Below are 21911 nucleotides of genomic sequence, written 5' to 3'. Positions count from 1 at the left end.
AATCAGTGTGCAAAAATTCAAAATACCAAATGCTTAAACAAAACATTGACAGCATGATCTTAGTAGATTAGTTCACTTTTGGCTTTTGGCTTTTTTATCTTTTAATATACTAGTAAAAGCTCTGATGTGGAGGCAGGTACTATTTGGTTAGATTAACTGGTAATTGTAAATAGATACAAACATGCAAATCAGTTGTTAGTTGGTTTTGAAAATTTTCCTTATGCTGAAATACACATATTTGTTCTTTTCTTCTTATATATTCTTACCAGGAATGAAGTAAAGTCAGGTGGACGAAGTGACTTGATACCAACCATCAAATTTCGACACTGCTCTTTGTTGAGGAATCGACGCTGTGCTGTAGCGTATTTGTGAGCTTCTCAGTTTTTGCTTGGTGTGGCAGGAAACAGTGGAGGGCTTTCCATGTGGCTTCCTAATTAACTACTTCAAATGGATGACAGAAATTCTTAGATTTATTTTTCTTACAGAAGCATTCTAAATACTTTTTTTTTCCATTAATTTTTTTTATCATGAAAAATCACTGTATTCATAAAACTAGGGAAAATAATATTATGAGCCCCTATGGAGCCATCATATAGGTTTAACAATTTTTAACATTTTGCTGTATTTGCTTCATCTTGTTTTATTCATCTGTGTTAAACTATTCGAAAACATGATGGGGTTTTATCATTGAATATTTTAGTATGCATTTCTAAGAAATAAGGACATTTGGGCCTTTTATCCTGTGACCATGGCACCATTCTCAACCTAGAGAAACCAAGAACCCTTCCCCATACCCATCCAGTCCATACTTAAGTTTCCCCATTGTCCCCAAGGCGTCTCCTAGGGTGATGCAGTCTCATACCTTCTTTATATCCCAGGTATGACCGATTGCTTCGGATCAGAGCGCTCAGATGGGAGTATGGCAGTGTCCTGCCCAACGCTCTACGGTTTCACATGTCTGCCGAAGAAGTAAGCTCGTGCTGTTGTTCCCATTTCTGAATGTGAAAAAATGCTTCTGGCATTGTTCTGAAATGGCATTTATAGTATTACTCTTTGTCTTTAACATCTGTTTTTTTAGCACTTTTTTGGTCTGTATGTATTTAGTATATACTGTGATGAGAATGGAGTAATTCTAAATGCTACATGGAAACCTCTCTCATTAACAAAAAAGTCCCATTATGTTACTTATTAGTGATCCATCAGTAGGAATAAAAAACTGGCATTATTATGTAGGGATTTCCATAAAGAGAGAGAGACTGTTGTGTGTATGGGAGCACATGTGCATTTTTCTAATTAGCGTGAATATCTGTAACAAAACTCTTCATTTTTTGAAACAGCTTTAGAAGAATAGGGACTAATTCTTCTTTAAATGTTAGGTAGAGGGGCAGCCTGGGTGGCTCAGTGGCTCAGTGATTTAGCGCCTTCAGCCCAGGGCATGATCCTGAGGTCCCGGGATCGAGTCCTATGTTGAGCTCCCTGAGTGGAACCTCCTTCTCCCTCTGCCTGTGTCTCTGTCTCTCTGTCTCTCTCGGTCTCTCTCTGTGTCTCTCATGAATAAATAAATAAAATCTTTTTATAAATGGAAAAAAATAAAAATAAAAAATAAATAAAAATAAATAAATAAATAAATAAATAAATAAATAAATAAATAAATAAATGTTTGGTAGAATTCCCCTGGGAAGCCACTTAGTCCTGGAGATTTTTGATGTCTGTTTCAATTTCCTTGCTGGTTATGGGTCTGTTCAGGTTTTCTATTTCTTCCTGTTCTAGTTTTGGTAGATTCAGTTGTGTTTTTTTTTTATTTTTTTTTAAAGATTTTATTTATTTATCCATGAGAGACACATAGAGAGGCAGAGACACAGGCAGACGGAGAAGCAGGCTCCATGCAGGGAGCCTGATGTGGGACTCGATCCCAGGACTCCAGGATCATGCCCTGACCCAAAGGCGGGAACTCAACCGCTGAGCCACCCAGGAATCCCTGGTACATTCAGTTTTATACATCTCTAGGAATGCATCCATTTCTTCCAGATTGCCTTATTTGTTGGCCAATAGTTGCTCATAATGTGTTCATATAATTGTATTACTTTGGTGTTGGTTGTGTTCTCTCTTTTTTCATTCATTATTATATTAATTTAGGTCCTTTCTTTTTGATAAGTCTGGCCAGGGGTTTATCAATCTTATTAATTCTTTCAAAGAACCAGCTTCTAATTTCATTGATCTGTTCTACTCTTCTTTTGGTTTCTATTTCATTTATTTCTGTGCTAATCTTTGTTATTTCTCTTTTCCTGCTGGGTTTAGGCTTTATTTGCTGTTCTTTCTCCAGCTGCTTTAGTTGCCACATTGCGTTGTGTATTTTTCTCATTTCTTAAGTAAGGCCTATATTGCTGTATACTTGCCTCTTAGGACCACCTTTGCTGTATCCCAAAGGATCTGTCTGAACAGTTGTGTTTTCATTTTCATTGGTTTACATAAATTTTTAAAATTCCTCCTTAAATTTCCAGGTTGACCCATTCGTTGTTCAGTAGCATGTTGTTTAACCTCCATGTATTAGAGTTCTTTCCAAATTTCCTCTTGTGTTTGAAAGCATTTTAGTCTGAAAATATGCAGGAAATGGTCCCAGTCTTTTGGTACTGGTTGAGACCTGATTTGTGACCCAGTGTATGATCTATTCTGGAGAATGTTCCATATGCACTCGAGAAGAATGCATATTCTGTTGTTTTATAGAAATGGAAGGAAAACTTCCAAAGTCTATGAGGCCAGCTCTACCTTGATCTCAAAACCAAACAAAGACCCCACCAAAAAGGAGAATTACAGACCAATACCCCTGAAGAGCATGAATGCAAAAATGGAATACTACTCAGACATAGAAAAAAAAATGACATCTTCTCATTTGCAACATTGTGGATGGAACTAGAGGGTATTATGCTAAGCAAAGTAAGTCAATCAGAGAAACAATTATTCTATGATCTCACTCATGTGGAATTTAAGAAACAAAACTGGGACACCTGGGTGGCTCAGTGGTTTTAGCACCTGCCTTCGGCCCAGGCTATGACCCTGGAGTTCCTGGATCGAGTCCCATGTCAGGCTCCCTGCATGGAGCTTGCTTCTCCCTCTGTGTCTGTGCCTCTCTCTGTGTCTCTCATGAATAAATAAATAAATAAAACCTTAAAAAAAAAAAAAAAAGAAAACAGGATCGTACGGGTAGGGAGGGAAAACTAAAGCAAGCTAAGATCAGAGAGGAAGACAAACCATAAGAGACTCTTAACAAACAAACTGATAGTTGGTGGAGGGGAGGGGGATGGGAAAATGGACTAATTGGGTGATGGACATTAAGGAGGGCATGTGATGTAATAAGCACTGGGTATTATAGAAGACTGATGAATCACTGAACTCTACCTCTGAAACTTATAATACAGTATGTAATTAATTGAATTTAAATGAAAAAAATTATATCATTTAAAAAAAAACCTCTTCATTTGTCTAGTCACTAAGGCTCAAAGCTAGCCCAGAATTTAAGGACATAGGCCTAGAGTCACATGAACTTGGGTTCCTATGTTGTTTCTGCCACTGTCTAATCTTGGGCAAGTGACTTGAGTTCTCTCTATGCCTGCATTTCCTCATTTACAGAATGAGGATGGTAATACCTACTACAGGCTTGCGATGACTTCGATACTATCTAGAGTTTGACTAAATAAACCTCACAGGCTAAGACTGCCCTTAACTGCAGACACCAACCGCAGGTTTGGGGGTTCCCAGGGCTACCCCCCTTCTAATTCACTGGCTTCAAACTTGAGGGTTCTTGCTATCTTAGGTTTGGAGCTTTGAATCCCTTGAGGTCAGTCAAACTTCCAGAGAGCTAGAGATGGAGCTGTCACATGGATAGTGATTGAGCAATGATCCTTGTGTGATGAACACCTGGTAAAAATTCTGGACACGAAAACTTGTGTGAGCCTCCCTGGTCGATAGTACTTTGTATATATTGTTACACATCATTGTGCCAGGTCAGTGTGTCATGATTCCTTAGGGAGAGGACACTGGAAGTTTCATGTTTGCTTACTGTCAGGGAGCAAGAATATCCTGTCCCCATCAAGGTCCTTTTAGCCAGACTAAGAATCCAATTGACTTGATACTTTTTTTTAAAAAACCTTATTTATTTATTCATTAGAGAGAGTGCGTGCCCTTGCACAGTTGGGAGGAGGGGAGAGGGAGAGAGAGGAAATCTCAAGCAGTCCCTGTGCACAGGGACTGGATCTCACCATCCTGAGATCATGACAGTCAAAATCAAGAGTCAGACCTTTAACTGATTGAGCCACCCTGGTGCCCCAACATGAAACAGACCAACAGGAGAAAATCATATTTCATCATACAAGGAATCTACACATGGAAATTCCAAAAACGGGCAAAATGATGTGTGTGTGTGTATGTGTATATATATATATATATATATATATATATATATATATATATATATATACACTTTTTTTTTTTTTTTAATGTAAGCTCTGTCCAATGTGGGGCTTGAACTCAAAACTCTTGAGATCAAGAGTCATATGCTCTACCAGCTGAGCCAGCCAAGTGCCCCAAGGGTTAGAGGTTTAGGACTTCAAAGGAAAGAAAGAGAGGACTTTGAGTAAGCAGGCCTTGCTAGGTTCCTGTCTATCTTGTTTGTGGTATAATGTAGTTGTCTATGGTGATCACTCTTTTCCTAGAGCAAGTCCTCTAAATTGTTTTAAGGCATTTGTAAGGGAGGTAAAGAGCTTTTCCTGAATCTGCTGGGTTTTGATTGCTTTTTAATTCAAAACAGTCTTTATGCCAAACTGGCCCATCTTGGGGCTACCCTGTAGTACCTTCCCAGATCTCACCCTGTGTCTTCCTTCGATTGGTTCTGATTCTTACCCTTTCACTATGGTAAAATTGTGATTGTAAGTGTATTGCTCTCCAGTTCTGTGAGTCATTCAGGTGCATTATTGAACCCAGGGACACATGCACATGCACACGCACGTACACATACACTTTCTAATGAGGTTATGAAGACATTTTTCTGTGTAGTCTTTTAGGAGCTGTATTGCTGTACCTTTCATGAGAAGATCTATGGTACTGGCATTGATGTCTGTGTATAATGTCAAGTTGCATTTTAAATATAGATATGGAGATGATCCACTACCACTTAATTGAAAAGGTCCTCCTTTCCCCATTGCTCTATGTGTGGTACCACTTTTGTCGTAAATTGAGTGTCAATATATCAGGATTTGGGATAGGGAACTTTCTCTTCTATTCTCTTAATCTATCCTCTCACCAATTCTACACTGTTTTATTTTTTTTTTTTTACACTGTTTTAATTATTGTAACTTTATTGTAAGTCTTGTGTAAGTCTTGCCATCTTGTTCTTTTTTAAGTGTCTCAAATATTTTTGTCCCTTTGCCTTTCCATGTAAATTTTAGACTCAGTCAGGTTCTACTGTTTTTTTTTTTTAATTGAGATTAAATTGAATCCATAGGTGAGTTGATATTATTATAATACTGAATCATGAATGTGGTATATCCCTCCATATATTTAGGTCTTTAATATCTCTCAACAATGAAAAAGTAACAGATTTACTGAGATATAATTTCTGTACCATCAAGTTTACACTTCTAAAGTATACAGCTCGGGAAGCCCGGGTAGCCCAGCGGTTTAGCACTGCCTTTGGCCCCGGGTTTGATCCTGGAGACCTGGGATCAAGTCCCACATCGGGCTCCCTGCATGGAGCCTGCTTCTCGCTCTGCCTGTGTCTCTGCCTCTCTCTCTGTGTGTCTCTCATAAATAAATAAAAATCTTTAAAAAAAATTTTTTTAAGTATACAACTCTGGTTTTTTTGTACATTCAGAGTTGTACATCTATTACCATCATCTTATTCCAGAATATTTCATCATTCCCAAAAAAAACCTTGTGTCCATTATCAGTTACTCCATATCCTTTCCCCTCTTCCTAGCCCCTGAAAGCTAATAATCTACTTTCTCTGTATATAGATTTTTTTTTTAAGATTTTATTTATTTATTCATGAGACACAGAGAGAGAGAGGCAGAAACACAGGCAGAGGGAGAAGCAGGCTCCATGCAGGGAGCCTGATGTGGGACCCGATCCAGGGACTCTGGGATCATGCCCTGAGCCAAAGGCAGATGCTCAACCACTGAGCCACCCAGATGTCCCTCTCTGTATATATAGATTTACATATTAGATTTTTCATTTAAGTGGAATCACGCAATATGTGGCCTTTTGTGCCTTTCACTTAGCATATTTTTAAAGTTCATCTATGTGTTGACATGTACCAGAACTTCATTGATATATGGCTGAATAATATTGATATATGGCTGAATGATATTCCATTGTACAGATAGACATATCCACTCATCAGTTGATGGACATTTGGGTGTTTTTCTCAGCAGGTTTTATAGTTTTCAGAAAATCTGCCAATGCAGAGTTTGAAGAGATCATAATTCTGAAATGGTGTATTTTTCATGGTTCTGTACCTGCTGGAATATTCCTTAGGTCTGTGATTATGCTAGGATGTAACTTCTGTGAGAATAGAGATTTTTATTCACTTTGTTAAATGATCCATCCTAAATCCCCAGACCAGTGCTGTTCATAGCAGGCAATCAGTAATACTTGATTTAAATGAGTGCATGGTCAGTAATGATCTATGTGGGGAAGTGTGCTGTTTATGAAAGGATGAGTATACAATTTCTGCAAGTTTGTTTTCTTATAACTTTGTCAAATGACCATCTTTATGTTTACAGGTGGAGTGGTTCAATCATTATAAAAAGTCCCTTGCTACTTATATGAGGTCACTGGGAGGAGACGAAGGTTTGGACATCACGCAGGATATGAAACCTCCGAAAAGCCTATATATAGAAGTAAGTATACCGTAAAGACAGATTTTTCGGCCAGCCCTGGTGTTTCAGTGGTTTAGTGCCGCCGTCTCTCTCTTTCTCTCTCTGTCTCTGCCTCTCATGAATAAATAAATAAAATCTTTTAAAACAATAAAAAATAAAGACAGATTTTTCTTGGTGTGCCTGCCTGGCTCAATTGGTAGGGCATGTGGCTCTTAATCTCAGGGTGGTGAATTTGAGCCTTGTGTGGGGTGTAGAGGTTACTTAAAAATAAAATCTTTAGGGCAGCCTGGGTGGCTCAACGGTTTAGCGCCACCTTCAGTCCAGGGCATGATCCTGGGGACCTGGGATTGAGTCCCATGTTGAGCTCCCTGCATGGAGCCTGCTTCTCCCTCTGCCTGTGTCTCTGCCTCTCTCTCTCTCTCTCTCTCTCTCTCTCTCTCTCTCCCCCTCTCTCCCCCCCCCATCTCTCATGAATAAATAAAAATAAAATCTTAGAAAAAAAAGAAAAAAGAAAGAAAATGGATTTTTTCTTTAATGCATAGATTATGCTTAGAAACTGTTGTCTAAGAGGGAAGAGTATATGAATATATATTAATACACATTAAGAAAGAAAGGAAACATATATCCAAACCAAAAATACTACCTCTAAGGGGTGGTGTGAATAGGGTAGAAGGTTTCTCAGTGTGCATATTTTTAATAGTTGTAAATTTGGAACTATGTAAATATTTTACATATTATTAAAAATTAAAACAAAACGGAAAGCCAGCCCACAGATTTTGAAAGCACAATGAAAGAAATGAACCTATGTTTCAAGTTGGTAGATTAGTCAAACAGGAATTACTTTAAATTACTTTAAAATACATAAATTGATTGTATATACCTAGTAGATACGTCCTAGGGATGAAAAGAGTTACAGAGAAATCTTAACCTGTTTTTAGTAATCATATTATTAGTAATAATATCAGTGATAATAAGAGTAATAATATTACTGTTACTATTACTGTTATTTTGAAACAGTTTATATATTGCTAAATCAAGCAAAAAAGTAGTGGTACCAGGAGCCAAGATTTTCAAAATAAGGGACTAGAGTTTCGAATATTAAAATGAAAAAGTTAAATGAAAGTCCTATATTCTCAAACTGGAGTTTGAAAAATCAGCATGGACTCATGTTGAATCATCTCTCTTTTCAAAAAAGTGTTTTTTAGCTGTGTCCACTAGACAGACCTAGAAACACCAACAGCCCAGAGCCACAAGCATCCAAATTCTGGAGTCTAATGCCATTTCCCACTAAAGAAAACCAGACTTAACTAGAGGGGAGATAAAAGGCTGATTCCAGATCCTAAATAAAAATGCACAAGCTGTGCTTGGAATACTTGTTTTCCTAGAAAGCACAGTGTATTGAGTATTAAGGACTTCAGTGGGGAGTGCCAAGTAAGTGGGAGCAGTGAATCGAATCACATTGGTTATGTCGAAAGCATGAATGCATAATGAGACCAAATAATAACAACGTAAGAAAAATCTTTTTGGTCCCCCTTAGAGAATAATGAGGGATGCAGCTATTCTGAAAAGCAGTGAATAAAAAGTATGGGATCAGGCATCCGTCGGCTTTTACTGTACAAACTGTATCTCAGGGTAACCAAGTTGTTTACAAGGGAAATTTCTTCTTAATAGAAGAATTCCAGCTTACAAATGCAGTAGGAATAAAAGAAGTTAATTAATGCCGTTTTGTAGCCATAACTCATGGAGGCAAATAGATTCTAAAACCAGTAGGTAGGTAAAAAGTTAATGGAGATAATGGTGAGGTTTATGGATGGGTACAGGTAACACCTAGACCTACTGATCAATCTTAACATCCAGAAAGGAACAGTCAGACATTTTGTGCTTCATGAGGTCTTGCAAGAGGAAGTGTATAACACCCTTTGTCAGAAAATCAAACCTGATTTGATGTAGCCTCTAGATGTAACTTCAGTGTATAGGAACATGTTAAGTGATCCCACAAGGACCCAGAAGAAAATCTAGTTTGTGGGAAACTCCCAAAGTACCCATTTTATTTAGCAATACATTGCCAAGGGGAAGGGGGCAAAGGGAGAAAACTACTGCATAGATTAAAAGACATGGAGACCTGTCAGAAATGTGTCTGTGTAGCTTTTGTTGGATTCTGATGTAACATGGCAGCTTTAAAGAAACAAAGGAGGGACTGTGGATACTAACTGGATATTTCATGATAGTAAATAAATTATTAAGATGTGATAACAGTATTACGATTATGTTTCTTAAAAAAGAATCTTATACCTGAAAGTAACATAACACTACCTAGAATTAAAATAAAAACTAAAAAAAAAAAAAAATTCAGTGAAACCAAAAGCTGATTCTTTATGAACAAAGAATAAAATTAATAAACCTCTAAAAAATTAAATATAAGAGATCTTATTTTGTAGAAATAGATACCAAAATATAGTTGAAATGGTGTGTAGGATTTGCTTCAGAATAATCCAGAAGTAGGCTGGCCACATGTTGATACTTGTTGAAGCCAGTTTTGGAGTGTTTGAGATTGCCCATAATTAAAGTCTATATTATTAATAATAATCCTTGATTATTAATGATTCTTAATTAGTATTATTTATTATCAAGAAGCAAAAAGGTGGTAGTAGTGGTGGGATTTTTCTTAAGTGGTATTTCTTGAACTAAGAATACCCTTGGAGGTCATGTTAAGATTCCAGAGGTGTCATAGGACATGAAATTACCTAGGAAGAGTAGAAAACCGGAACTTACTGTTGGGTTGGCTTCACTCATACCAGTGCAAGCCCTGGGGCACCAACTCCTGTCCTGAGTTCCCATGGGACTGGAAGCTTGCCCCTCTGGTGTCCTGTGGCAGCCTGAGAGCCAAAGGCTGTCAGTGATCTTGGCTGGTAACAAGTGGTTACCAGAAGGCTGCCTTCGACCCTTCCCACCTTCAACCAAGAACTTCTCTTGATTCTTATGACGTGTTTGCATCTGTTCTTCCATGATATACTTCTATGTATTCCTGGGAAAGAACTTGAATATTTAAGGAAATTGGATGAATCTTTTTTTTTTTTTTAAGATTTTATTTATTTATTCATGAGAGACACAAAGAGAAAGCGGCAGAGACACCAGCAGAGGGAGAAGCAGGCTCCATCTAGAAAGCCTGATGTGGGACTCGATCCCGGGACTCTGGATTATGCCCTGAGCCAAAGGCAGACAATCAACCACTGAGCCACCCAGGCATCCCTGGATGAATCTCTTTAAAACAGAAATTGTGGAAACTTACCTGTGTCCTAATCTCAGATACTGATAGTTTATAGAAGAATCTCTAAGAGGCAAATTGGAGTCGATCTAAAGCATTCTCTTTTAGTAAGTACATATTTTGATCAGGATTTGCAGAGGGAACACAGTACGTGACACTGTCTTCCCCCACCAGCTCCCTGAGTCTCCTTGCTGTTGACACGAACATACACATACATTTGGAGATCCTGCCATTCTTCTTCCTCACCATCCAAACAGGACAATCAGTACCTCAGTAAGGAGGCCCAGGCCCAGGTACACAGAGATGGAATAGACAGGCAGAAAGCCTAGTATTTGTACTGTGGGTACTTTTATAACCCCTATTTACTTTATGGTGACTACATATTAAAAATTATTTAGATAAAACACAGTTTTTCTTTTCAGGTGCGGTGTCTAAAAGACTATGGAGAATTTGAAGTTGATGATGGTACTTCAGTCCTATTAAAAAAAAATAGCCAGGTATTTCTCATCTTGAGATACTTTATTTTTTTTATTTATTTTTTTAAAGATTTTATTTATTTATTCATGAGAGACACACACAGAGAGAGAGAGAGAGAGGTAGAGATACAAGCAGAGGGAGAAGCAGGTTCCACGCAGGGAGCCCGATGTGGGACTCAATCCCGGGACTCCAGAATCACACCCTGGGCCAAAGGCAGGTGCTAAACTGCTGAGCCACCCAGGGATCCCTACATCTTGAGATACTTTAAATCTTATGAGAGTGTTGAATGATAGAGATGCTAGAATCACTAGCAAAATAAATGTTACTTTGTTTATAATATATATAAACACATATAACAAATGCAAGCTATAATAAATAGTTTCCTAAACAAAGGTTGAGCATTTTAAAAGCAAATTTTCAGGGGACCCAAAATCTTTGGTTATTAGAGCAAAATTTCCCTTCCAGGTATTCTCTTAGAAGTAGGATACTAATGAGTAGAAAGCAGATGGTCAAGAAGTGCTCTCATACAAATCTGTATCTCTGGAGGACTCTGCAGGAAGCTGTGGTTCACAAGAACAAAGCTATCCTCATAAAGCAAGATAGAAGAAAACTTCGTCTCAAACACCATGCTATGTTTGAATTTCCTTCTCAAGCTCTATAGCTGATCTCCCCACCAGAGTGCCCAAGTGGGACTGGGGCAGGTAGAAGCCAGCTGAGGCCCTCTTCCTGCTCCAGTGCTAGACAGTTGTCACTCTGTGGACCATGCAGAAGCCTTCCCTTTGAGATGTTTTTAACTTGTCTCTCAGTATTGCCCTACCCTCAATTATAAAAATAGAGGACAGTTTTATATGTCTTTTACCTAGTATATGTTCATCTACTTCTCAAATGTCTGATCACATCTAAAACAAGTTTTCTTTTTTTTAAGGATTTTATTTATTCATGAGAGAGAGGCAGAGACACAGGCAGAGGGAGAAGCAGGTTCCATGCAGGGAACCCGATGTGGGACTTGATGCCTGGACTCCAGGATCATGCCCTGAGCCAACAGCTCAGACACTTAACTGTTGAGCCACCCAGGTGTCCCTACATTTCACATTCTTAAAGCATTTTAAAAATTTATTTAACAAATTAGGGTGTCTTCAACAGCCCTGTGTCTTCCTGATTGGTCAGGAGGGATTTATTTGGTCCTGGGTCCCACAGTAGGCCTGTGAGCTGGTGTGGAAGGCCCATTAGGTGCGTAGGGCCGCTGAGCCACAGCACGCCTCCCTGAACAAGTGTGACAATCCCTCATGCTACAGTTCTTCTCTCAGACTATTTGCTCTGAACTTCCTAATATACCATTTTTTGTTTTTAGCCAAGTATGTCCATCTTTTCTTTGAGATTTTTTTGGTTACCTGTGAGCTTGGAAAGTTTTTCTGCCTTGCTGCCTACACTTCCCCACCCCAGACTTCAGGAAATGCTTCATTTTAAGCCTGTGTGTTTTGAGGGAATCTGACAGGGAGGCTCCTTTAGGTCCCAGAACGAGAGTGGTTTCCTCTTGGGAGGACACAGTTATGAGCAGTAGCTGGGTATCTTCATGCACAGCATATGAACAGCACCCGTGTCACAGATTACAGATACTTTTAATCCTTGAAAAATACAGGAGGAAGGTGGCCACTCTTGTTATGACAAGAATAAATGTTCAGGCTAGTACTAGAGAAGGCTTCATGGAGAAGATGCTCCTTTCTGATCTTCCCAACCAGCTCTTGTCCCACTTGTGACCCACTGCTGCGGAATCTCACCCCTGGGTTTACTGTTCATAAATCCCAAAATGCAGACACTGAGCAAAATTCCTACTGGAGTTAAGCTCAATGGAAGCAAACTGAATTTGTTTATAAAACTCAGAATTCAGTATAGTTTTAAGTGGCTTCAATTTCAGTTGACTGAAGTAGCAAATATCCTTAAGTTTAGCTTTCAGCTACTTAGCTGTTGAAAAATATGTAATCGGTTGCAGCTTTTTAGTGATGCAAAATGTCACTTTAAATTCCTTTCTAATCCTTTCTCCCCATTTCCCCTCAGCATTTCTTACCCCGATGGAAGTGTGAGCAGCTGGTTAGACAGGGAGTTCTGGAGCACGTGCTGTCCTGATCTTGTACTATGGCAGCACAAGGAGGAACCACACCATGGAAAGTTCTACGCGTCCCTCCTGACCTCGCCTCTTTGGCTTTAAAAGTTAAGACATTCTGTAAGATTACCAGAAGTGTGTGGCTGAGGGGTGAGGATTCATCCTCCGCTTTGTAATGAACTGAAAGCTATATCTGTATTTATAATCATAACATTCTTTCAGTTACTGCAATATGGTTTTTTGACCTTTTTTTTTTTTAATGAAAGTAAACATCTGTTATGTTTGATTTTCTTTTATTTTTTTTCTCCCCAGTAATGACTTTATTTTTTCAGTGAATGTCTCCAGCCCACAATATAGCATACCGCCTTAAAGTACAAATCCAAGGAAGGTAATACCTTTCTTAAGTTACAAAACTTTGGCAAATTAATACAGTACTCTTTAATACAATAAAATCCTTTTTTGTTTTTGGAGTCCTGTATTACTTTATTAATAATTTTCACTCCAAAAGTGTCAGTTAAGTACCAAAACAAAACTGTGGTTTATAATGGTGGTTTATAGCAGGACAAGTTATTTTATACAAATTAATATGTCTTTCTTAAAAACTACATAATTTCTCCTTTTATTTATTTACTTTAGAGAAGAAGTGGGTGGGGGGGATGAATCTTACAGGCTCCACACCCTAGTGTGGAGTCTGAGGCGGGGCTCAGTCTCAACAGCCCTGAGATCATGACCTGAGCTGAAATCAAGAGTCAGATGCGCAACCACCTGAGCTATGAGGAAGCTATGCTTCCTTGTAGGGAGCATTCCCTCCGGGTGCCTGGCGGGCTCACTTCCTTGTTCTCAAGGTTGTGAGTTGGAGCCCTACAATGGGTATAGAGATTAAATTGAAGACTTAAAAATAAAGAACATTCCCTCATACAAGTTTGTGAGGTTTACCATAGCAGAGTAATTGTATGTATTCCGGTGGCTCTGCCTTGTAAGAGTTCTGATGAGTGACAAGCTTTAAAATTCTACCTTAAAGATCAATATACCAGTATGATTTCCAGGTACTTTTCAAAAAACATGAAATATCTGCATAAATACTGGAATCATCAAAATTAGGTGGTCATTTCAAACAATACCACTTTCAGATGGTCCCTTTTATTTAGAAAACCTATACCTCTTTGTTTTGATGAAAAGTCATATAGCTTTTCTAAAGTTTATTTAAAAAAAAAAAACCTACCTACAATATGGTTGTTTTTTAAATTCAGTTAGCCAACATCAATATAGTTTGGGTTTGTTTTTTTTGTTTGTTTGTTTGTTTGTTTTTTAGATTTTATTTATTCATGAGAGACACAGAGAGAGGCAGAGACACAGGCAGAGGGAGAAGCAGGCTCCCTGCAGGGAGCCCGATGTGGGACTCGATCCCGGGACTCCAGGATCATGCCCTGAGCCAAAGGCAGACACTCAACCATTGAGCCACCCAGGTGTCCTGGAATTTTAAATAATCTCTTGCTGCATAGGGAAAAGGTAGGTCTCTGCATCTTGTGTTGTTTCTGGTGGTGTGTGTTGTACAAACCCGGAAGCTGGGTTCCTGGGATACCCTGGGATACCTGTGATGTTTCCACATCACATGGGCAGATGGAGATGATGGTCTATCCAAGTTTTCAGTGTATGTGTTTTTTTAGAGTGGTAGGCAGCAAAGTTTATTGAGCGATAGTAAAGTCCTAGTACAAAGCTCGTGAAAAAGGAGGGGACCTGAGAGGGTTGCCCCAGTATACGTAACGTTTAATGATCTATTATCTGGCTATTTGGGAAGGCAGAAAAGGACACTGGATTTTCCCATTTCCAACAAAATTGATCTGGCTCTTGCCTGCAAGTTTGTGGGGTGGGAACCAGCATCATCATGTGGGAGAAGGGAATAGAAATGGGGGCTAAAACAGGAACTTTGTACAGTTTTCACCCCAGATTCACACTGTAAAGTCACATGAAGCTGGTTGGCAAGGTGGGAGGCACCTTCTGTTGTCTGGTGACCTCTGGGCAGTTGGGGCTGGAGAGGCAGAGTGCTCCTGCCTGGTGGGCAGTGGCCTTTTCCCAGCCCCCTCCACGGCCCACAGCCAGTACAGTAATCTGAAAGAGGCATTCTGTGTAAAAGTCCAGATAAGCCCAGGACCTGGCATGTATTAAATGTGCAGTTTCATTTTTACATAGGGGAAATATCTGGTCAAAATTATATAAAGAAATCAAGTTATAGAAAGGCTTTACTTGGGATATGGAGTTGTATGTATTCATACCTACTGAGGTCTGTAGGTATGAAAGATTATTACAGATTATTTTCATTATTGAAAAGAATTTCTCGATACTTTTTGTGGCCAGATCAGATTTTCATCTAAATCTCTGCAGATAGGGATCCCTGGGTGGCGCAGCGGTTTGGCGCCTGTCTTTGGCCCGGGGCGTGATCCTGGAGACCCGGGATCGAATCCCACGTCGGGCTCCCGGTGCATGGAGCCTGCTTCTCCCTCTGCCTGTGTCTCTGTGCCTCTCTCTCTCTCTGTGACTATCATAAATAAATAAAAATTAAAAAAAAAAAAAAAAGTTTAAAAAAAAAAAATAAAATAAATCTCTGCAGATAAACAATAAGGAAAACTTCCCAAGTGAATGGGATGGATGATGTTGATATTTTAACTGTGGGTCTGTAGCCACTGCCCTCATTCTACTCCCCAACATGTGGAAACATGCAGCCAGGTGAGCCCTGCAGTCCACAAGAGTCCACTGTGAGGATAAGCGGCTGTGAGGGACGTTGCTGTGTTGCCAGCCCAGCAGCATTCCCGAACTTACATTTAATTTCCTAAATAGAATAGTAAGTATATTCCTTATTTGAAATCAATGTATAGGAGTTGGAAATATGAAATTTTGGATGTTTTATTGATTTATATCAACTGCCTCTCTATTTAGAATTGTGGTTAGAATTTTAAGCATGATTATTCTTTTTGTTTTTTTAAGATTTTATTTATTTATTCATGAGAGACACAGAGAGAAAGAGGCAGAGACCTAGGCAGAGGGAGAAGCAGGCTCCATGCAGGGAGCCCGACGTGGGACTTGATCCCAGGACTCTAGGATCATGCCCTGAGCCGAAGGCACATGCTAAACCGCTGAGCCCCCCAGGGAGCCCCTAAACATGATTATTCTTACATATATGTTTATTATATATGATATATATGCTTATATATATTACATATATGTGCAGTTAGAAAACGTAGGAAGTGAGAAAGTAAGTGCCCCCTTCCCTGGCAAACCTACTACCCAGTGTGTACACTGTTAACTGATCACACACAAAGTCCAATTCCATTTCCTTCTAAGCAGTTTCCTAGTTATGTTCTAGATTTTGTTCCTAATGTGAATGCAATCTTTTTTTTCTATTTTATTTCTTAACCAACTTTGGCTGATACATGTAAAGAGCAGCAAATCATGATGACCTGGCCACATTCTAATATTTATATAACCTCATTTTTCATTTTGATTTTGTTGACCATGTGAACACACACAGAAAAGGTGGGTGTCAAGAGGCCCTCAAAAAAACAAGAACCACCTGCTGACACTGTAATTAATGTTTGAGTTCCAGCATTCAGAGCTGCAAGAAAATAAATTTCTGTTCAAGCCACCCAGTCTGTGATTTTGTTAGGGAAGCCCTAAGCAAACTAATACAGGATGTTAAATAATTTTTCTTAAAAATTAATTTCCGGGGCAGCCTGGGTGGCTCAGAGGCTTAGCATCGCCTTGGGCCCAGGCCGTGATCCTGGAGACCCGGGATCAAGTCCCACGTCCAACTCCCTGCATGGGGCCTGCTCCTCCCTCTGCCTGTGTCTCTGCCTCTCTCTCTCTCTCTCTCTCTCTCTCTCTCTGTGTGTGTCTCTCATGAATAAATGAATAAAATAAATAAACCTTGAAAAAAATTAATTTCTATTGATGGACACTGAATTGTACCCAGCCTTTTGCTACTCTAACTGACAAAGCTAATGTAAGTAACCTGGTACATATATCATTTTAAACATGTGGCTTAATCTGTAGGTTAATTATAATTTTTATTGCCTTTGCCAAAATATATAGGAATTCTAATAATTTGTACTATCACCAGAAATGAGTGATGGTAACTGTGCCCTTCCCCATTCCATCCTTGCTAGTAGTGCATTTTTTCCCATTTTGGGCTGTTAGAAAAAAAATATGCCAGGCACATCTGTGTACAAGTCTTGAATGGACATATATTTTCTTTTCAGCAAATGATTAGGAGTAGAAGATATATAAATATATTTAACTTTTTTTTAAAGATTTTTATTTCTCTGAGAGAGGGAGAGAGAGAGCAGGGGCGGGGCAGAGGGAGGAGGAGAAGCCGACTCCCTGCTGAGCAGGGAGCCAGATGAGGGGCTCAGTCCCAAGACCCTGAGCTCATGACCTGAGCCAAAGGTAGGCGCTTAACCAGCTGAACCACCCAGGCACCCAAATATATTTTTAACTTTTTAAGAAACTGCTAAATTCTTCCAAGGTGGTTGTCCATTTTGTATTCACACCAGCAATGTATGCATTATTTTTCCACACCCTAGCCAAGCACTTGGTATTGGTTAGTCTTTTTAATTTTAGCCATTCTAATAGTGTGTGGTGTCTAATGCCATCTCGTTGAGGTTTTAATTTGCATTTCCCTAATGACTAATGTTGACCATCTTTACTTGTGATTATTTGGAATCTATCTTCCTCGGTGAATTTTATAAAAATTTGTCCTTTAAAAACAAAAATCTGTGTTTTCTTAGAATTTTGAGCGTTCTTTATATATTCTGAATACAAGTCCTTTATAACTAATGTATGCTTTGCAAATATCTCATTTCTGGCGTCTTTTCATTTTAACAGTATGTTTTAAAGAGCAGACATTTTAGTTTTGATAAAAATCTGATTTATCTATTTTTTCTCTTATGCTTTTGGTGTCATATCTAAAAAAATCTTGTCCCAGCCCAAGGTCACAAAGATTTTCTCCTTCATCTAGAAGTGTTATAGTTTTAGGTTTACCCTTAGGTCTAGGATCCATTTTGAGTTCATTTTTGTATATGGTACAAGGTATTTACCAAGGCTACCCAAGGCTACCAAAGTGGAAGCATGTGGTCATCCTCCTCTTCTAGCATCATTTATTGGAAAGGTTACCCTGCGGCGCCTGGGTGGCTCAATGGTTGAACGTCTGCCTTAGGCCCAGGGCATGATCCCAGTTGGGGGATTGAGTCCCACATCAGGCTCCCTGTGAGGAGCCTGTTTCTACCTCTGCCTAGGTCTCTGACTCTCTCTGTGTCTCTCATGAATAAATAAATAAAATCTTTAAAAAAAAAAAAAGTTTTCTACATCTATGGTAATGTTTTCTGTGAAGTTTTACTCCTTCCTCTCTACTATGGAGGACTTGTCTCTCTTTGTTGCCTGATTGCACTGGTTAGAACCTCCAGGAGAGTACTAGATAAAGGTGGTCTACATCTTGTGTCTGATCTTAAGAGGAAAGCATTCCATCTTTTACTGTTAAATATAATATTAGCTTAGTTTTTTGTAGGTGTCCATTATCAGGTTAAGGAAACCTATTCCTAGTTCCCTGAGCATTTTTATCAGAAACAGATAATTGGATTTTGTCATATCCCCCCAATGCATCTACTGAGATATTTGTCTTTTGTTAGTGTGGTGAATTTCAGTGGCTGATTGATTTTCCAGTATTACACCAACTGTGCATTCCTAGCATAACCCCAATTGGTCATGATGCACTAATACTTTTTTGTAGGATCTGATTTGCTAAAATATTGAGAATTTTTGCATCTGTGTTCATGAGGGATATTGGTCTGTGGTTTTCTTGTCATGTCTAAGGACCATGCAAAGACCCTATCATAGAATGAGTTGGTAAATACTCAATTTTTTGGAAGTTTGTATAGCCTTGGCATTAGTTCCTTCTTAAATGTTCGGTAGAATTCACTTTTAAAACATCTAGGCTAGGAGTTTCTTTTTTGGAAGGTTCAATTTCTTTTATAGATCTAGAGTGATTTATTCCTCCAGGATGAGCTTTGGTCATTTTTGTCTTCTGCATTTTGTCCAAGTTGTTGAAGCTATTTACATAATGTTATTCATAATATTGCCTTATGCTTCTTGTAGATTCTGCAGTGATGTCCCCTGATTCCTAATACTGGTAAATTTTTTTCTCCTTTATCCTGATCATTCTGGCCAGAGGTTTATCAATGTTATTAAAAAAAAAAAAAAAAAAAAAACCTTTGGCTTCAATGGCCTTGGCTTTTTTCCTGTTTTCTATTGTAGAAGTCAACAAACTTTTTCTGTATCTTAGTCTTTGCAGGCCACATGGTCTCTGATGCTGATCGCAAAAGCAGGCATAGATGGTACATATGCAAATGGGTGTGGCTGTGCCAATCAAACTATTCACGAAAACAGGCCCCCGGGCTCGGCTTAACTTGTAGCCTGCAATTTCCTGTTCTATTCCTCGACTTTTACTGTGGTCTTCATTTTTTTCCTTTCTCCTGCTTACTCTGGGTTTCACTCGTGTTTTTTCTAGTTATTTAAGGTGGAAGCTGAGGTCATTGATTGAGACCTTTTTTCTAATACAGGAATTTAGTGCCAATGAATCTTTCCCTAAGTAATGCTTTAGCTCCACCCCACAATTTGGTATTTTGTGTTTTCATTTTCACTCAGTTCAAAATATCTTCTGATTTCCCCTGATTTCTTATTCGGTTCATGGGTTATTTAACTGTATTATTGTTTCCAAATATTTGGGGATTTCCCGAATAATCATTCTGGTCTTGATTCCAAATTTAATTCCTTTGTGATCAGAGAATATACTTTGTATGATTTAAATCCTTTTAACTTTTTTGCAACTTTTTTAAAGGCCCAGAATATGATCTATCTTGGTAAATATCCTGGTGCACTACTGCTATTGTTGGGTTCTATAAATGTCAGTTGTTTGATAGTGTTGTTCAGGACTACTAGATCCAGTCTCCTTGTTGCTCTAGTCTCAGCCAGAAGCCCACAGTGAATGAAGTGTGCCCTTGATAAATGTATACAGCCATGTAACCCAAACTTTATTGAGACTGTTTTAATAACTAGTAGAACTAGTTCCCACTCATTGGTCTTCTTTTTTCAGTTTTCCCTATTATTCATTTATCTAGCTATACATATAAATTTTAGAACTGTCCAACTGGACAAGGGGTTGATTGGGGCAGGGGATATCCACTTTTATTTTATTGGGGCTATGTTACATCAACCAGTTAGTTTAGAAGAACCAACTTCCTATCCAAGAACTGATCTTCCCACCTATTCTGGTCTTTTTTTTAGTAGGTTCCATGCCCAATGTGAGACTTGAATCACAACCTCTAGATTGAGAGTTGTATGCTTTACCAACTGAAACAGCCAGGTACTCCATTCCAGTCTTCTGTGTCTTTCCATAGTGCTTTAAGGTTCTTCTCATACGAGCACATATAATAAATGTACAGACAGAAGGGGAGTGGCTGCCTCCAGGAAGGGGGAGGAGGTTGAGAGCAACAAACAGCAACAGGGTCTGCACCTGTAGCTATAATGTAGCAGAAAGATTTTAATACATTAATTTTTTTTTATTTTAATACATCTAATTCATAGGCACAGGAGTGTTTTTATAAAACTATTTTTCTATTTGAAAGATTTAATAAAAAAAAACTCAGAAGGTAGAACAATTTTAATAGAAAAGTTTTTGTTAATACAGTGACTCTTCATAGTACAGTAGTTTATTCTCATTAACCAAATGACCATAACTTATATATATATTTTGGATATAAAACTATAGTTTTTTTTCTTTACATATAGTACAATTTCCAGTGTGATGACATTTCATTGAGGAAAAGATTGCATTTGCAATACATATAATCGTCCCTGAGTCTACAGACCTACAGTACGCACTCTCTAAACATCCTCCTGTGGTGGAGCAGGGTTGACAGTCACAGCGAGTAGTCCTTCTAGAAGGTCTGTACCAACCCAGATAGAGAATGCTAATGATCTAAACCCAAAGCAGTAATGGTGAAAGGGTGACACTGTCCAGAGCACTGATTTTCCATTTTACTCTCTGCAGCTAAGGTCAGGAGTACAACATTAATGCTGATTTTACCATTTTCTTTTCGCCCTTCTTCAGTGAAAGCTGCCATAATGGGTTTCACCCACTGGTAGCAAAACTGGGAACTTTACCTACAGAAATTACCCAGGACCACTAATAAAAATGTAGACTTTTCCAGCACAACTGTTTCCTGAGCATCTGGCACAACAGACATGTTTCAATGTGTATGAGGTGAACAAACAAAGACTCAGAAACCTCCTATGTCCAGTACACAGCAGATGAACATTAGAAAATTATGGCACCATGGTGGCTTGTTTTTAAAAGATTTCTTTCGAAATGAGCTCCCGGAAAGCAAGCAACCATCACACAGAGAGGGAAGCTGAAGCAAGCATACTGACAAGTCTGTTGAGAGCTCTAACTTTTTCTTCCAGGATGCGGTTTTTCTTCTCCGCACCTCGTAGCTTCTCTTCAGTGACCTGAAGTGCCTTTGTCAGGTGAGCATTTTCCACATAGAGCTCCTTGAGCAGCAAATCCGATTTTGTGTTCTTTTCAAACTAGAAAGGAAAGAACCAGACTTTCCCGTGAATCTACTGCAGAAACACTGCATGGGAACCTGCCTCCCTCCCCCACTTCCACCTGTGCTTAGACCACATCAGGTTGTTATACATCCGAGACAAACACTGGGTGTAATGACAATTTGTTACCCTGGCATGAAAGAGGAAATGGAGAATCTGACGAACTATGTGGTAGAGAACATTGAACTCAACTGTGTAAGAGTTGATTTTACCATGAAATGAAGATATAAATAAACCAAAATCACCAACCTTAAAAAGGACTATCCAGCATAATGTCAAAACATAAGACTTGTCATTCTGATTCATCTCAGTGTGCTCAGCAGGCCCACCGAGTGACCCGGGATGCACGGCAGCACCGCATCCACCCTCAAAGCCCTGAGTGCGGAGACCAGTCCCCACAGACATGACAGCCACAGTGATGCAGATACAAGGCCGCTCTAGTTATGAGCCTTTGCTCAAGATACAAGGGCCTTGGGAAGTCAATACTGCATGTATTCATTCAATGTAATGCCAGCGCCTCGAGGTGGCCCTGCCTGCAGGA

At 39.0% G+C, this 21911-nt stretch overlaps 2 protein-coding genes across 16 annotated transcripts in view; one reads left to right on the top strand and one right to left on the bottom strand.

Moving 5' to 3' along the window:
- The window catches only part of GINS1 (GINS complex subunit 1), a 41445-nt gene that overhangs the window by 9832 nt on the left and 9702 nt on the right, over positions 1 to 21911 (top strand). For 4 of the 10 annotated variants that reach the window (XM_077866023.1, XM_077866027.1, XM_077866026.1 and 1 more), the window contains 5 exons: positions 270 to 368; positions 879 to 969; positions 6777 to 6893; positions 10560 to 10634; positions 12670 to 13185. In XM_077866023.1, coding sequence (XP_077722149.1) covers positions 270 to 368; positions 879 to 969; positions 6777 to 6893; positions 10560 to 10634; positions 12670 to 12738 — 451 coding nt within the window. In that variant the 3' untranslated portion in view covers positions 12739 to 13185. Of the gene's footprint in view, positions 1 to 269; positions 369 to 878; positions 970 to 6776; positions 6894 to 10559; positions 10635 to 12669; positions 13186 to 21226; positions 21290 to 21911 lie in introns of those variants that run through there. The other 6 variants (XR_013361679.1, XR_013361678.1, XM_077866029.1 and 3 more) reach the window with 4 other exon arrangements.
- The window catches only part of NINL (ninein like), a 140668-nt gene continuing 139162 nt past the window's right edge, over positions 20406 to 21911 (bottom strand). For all 6 annotated transcript variants that reach the window (XM_077866017.1, XM_077866020.1, XM_077866021.1 and 3 more), the window contains one exon: positions 20406 to 21349. In XM_077866017.1, the coding sequence (XP_077722143.1) occupies positions 21158 to 21349 (192 nt within the window). In that variant the 3' untranslated portion in view covers positions 20406 to 21157. The remainder of the gene's footprint in view (positions 21350 to 21911) is intronic.

The sequence above is a fragment of the Canis aureus genome, chromosome 22 (genome assembly GCF_053574225.1).
Source record: "Canis aureus isolate CA01 chromosome 22, VMU_Caureus_v.1.0, whole genome shotgun sequence".
Taxonomy (NCBI): domain Eukaryota; kingdom Metazoa; phylum Chordata; class Mammalia; order Carnivora; family Canidae; genus Canis; species Canis aureus.
The sequence above is the reverse complement of the archived record's forward strand: the minus strand, read 5'-3'. Positions and strand labels throughout refer to the sequence as shown.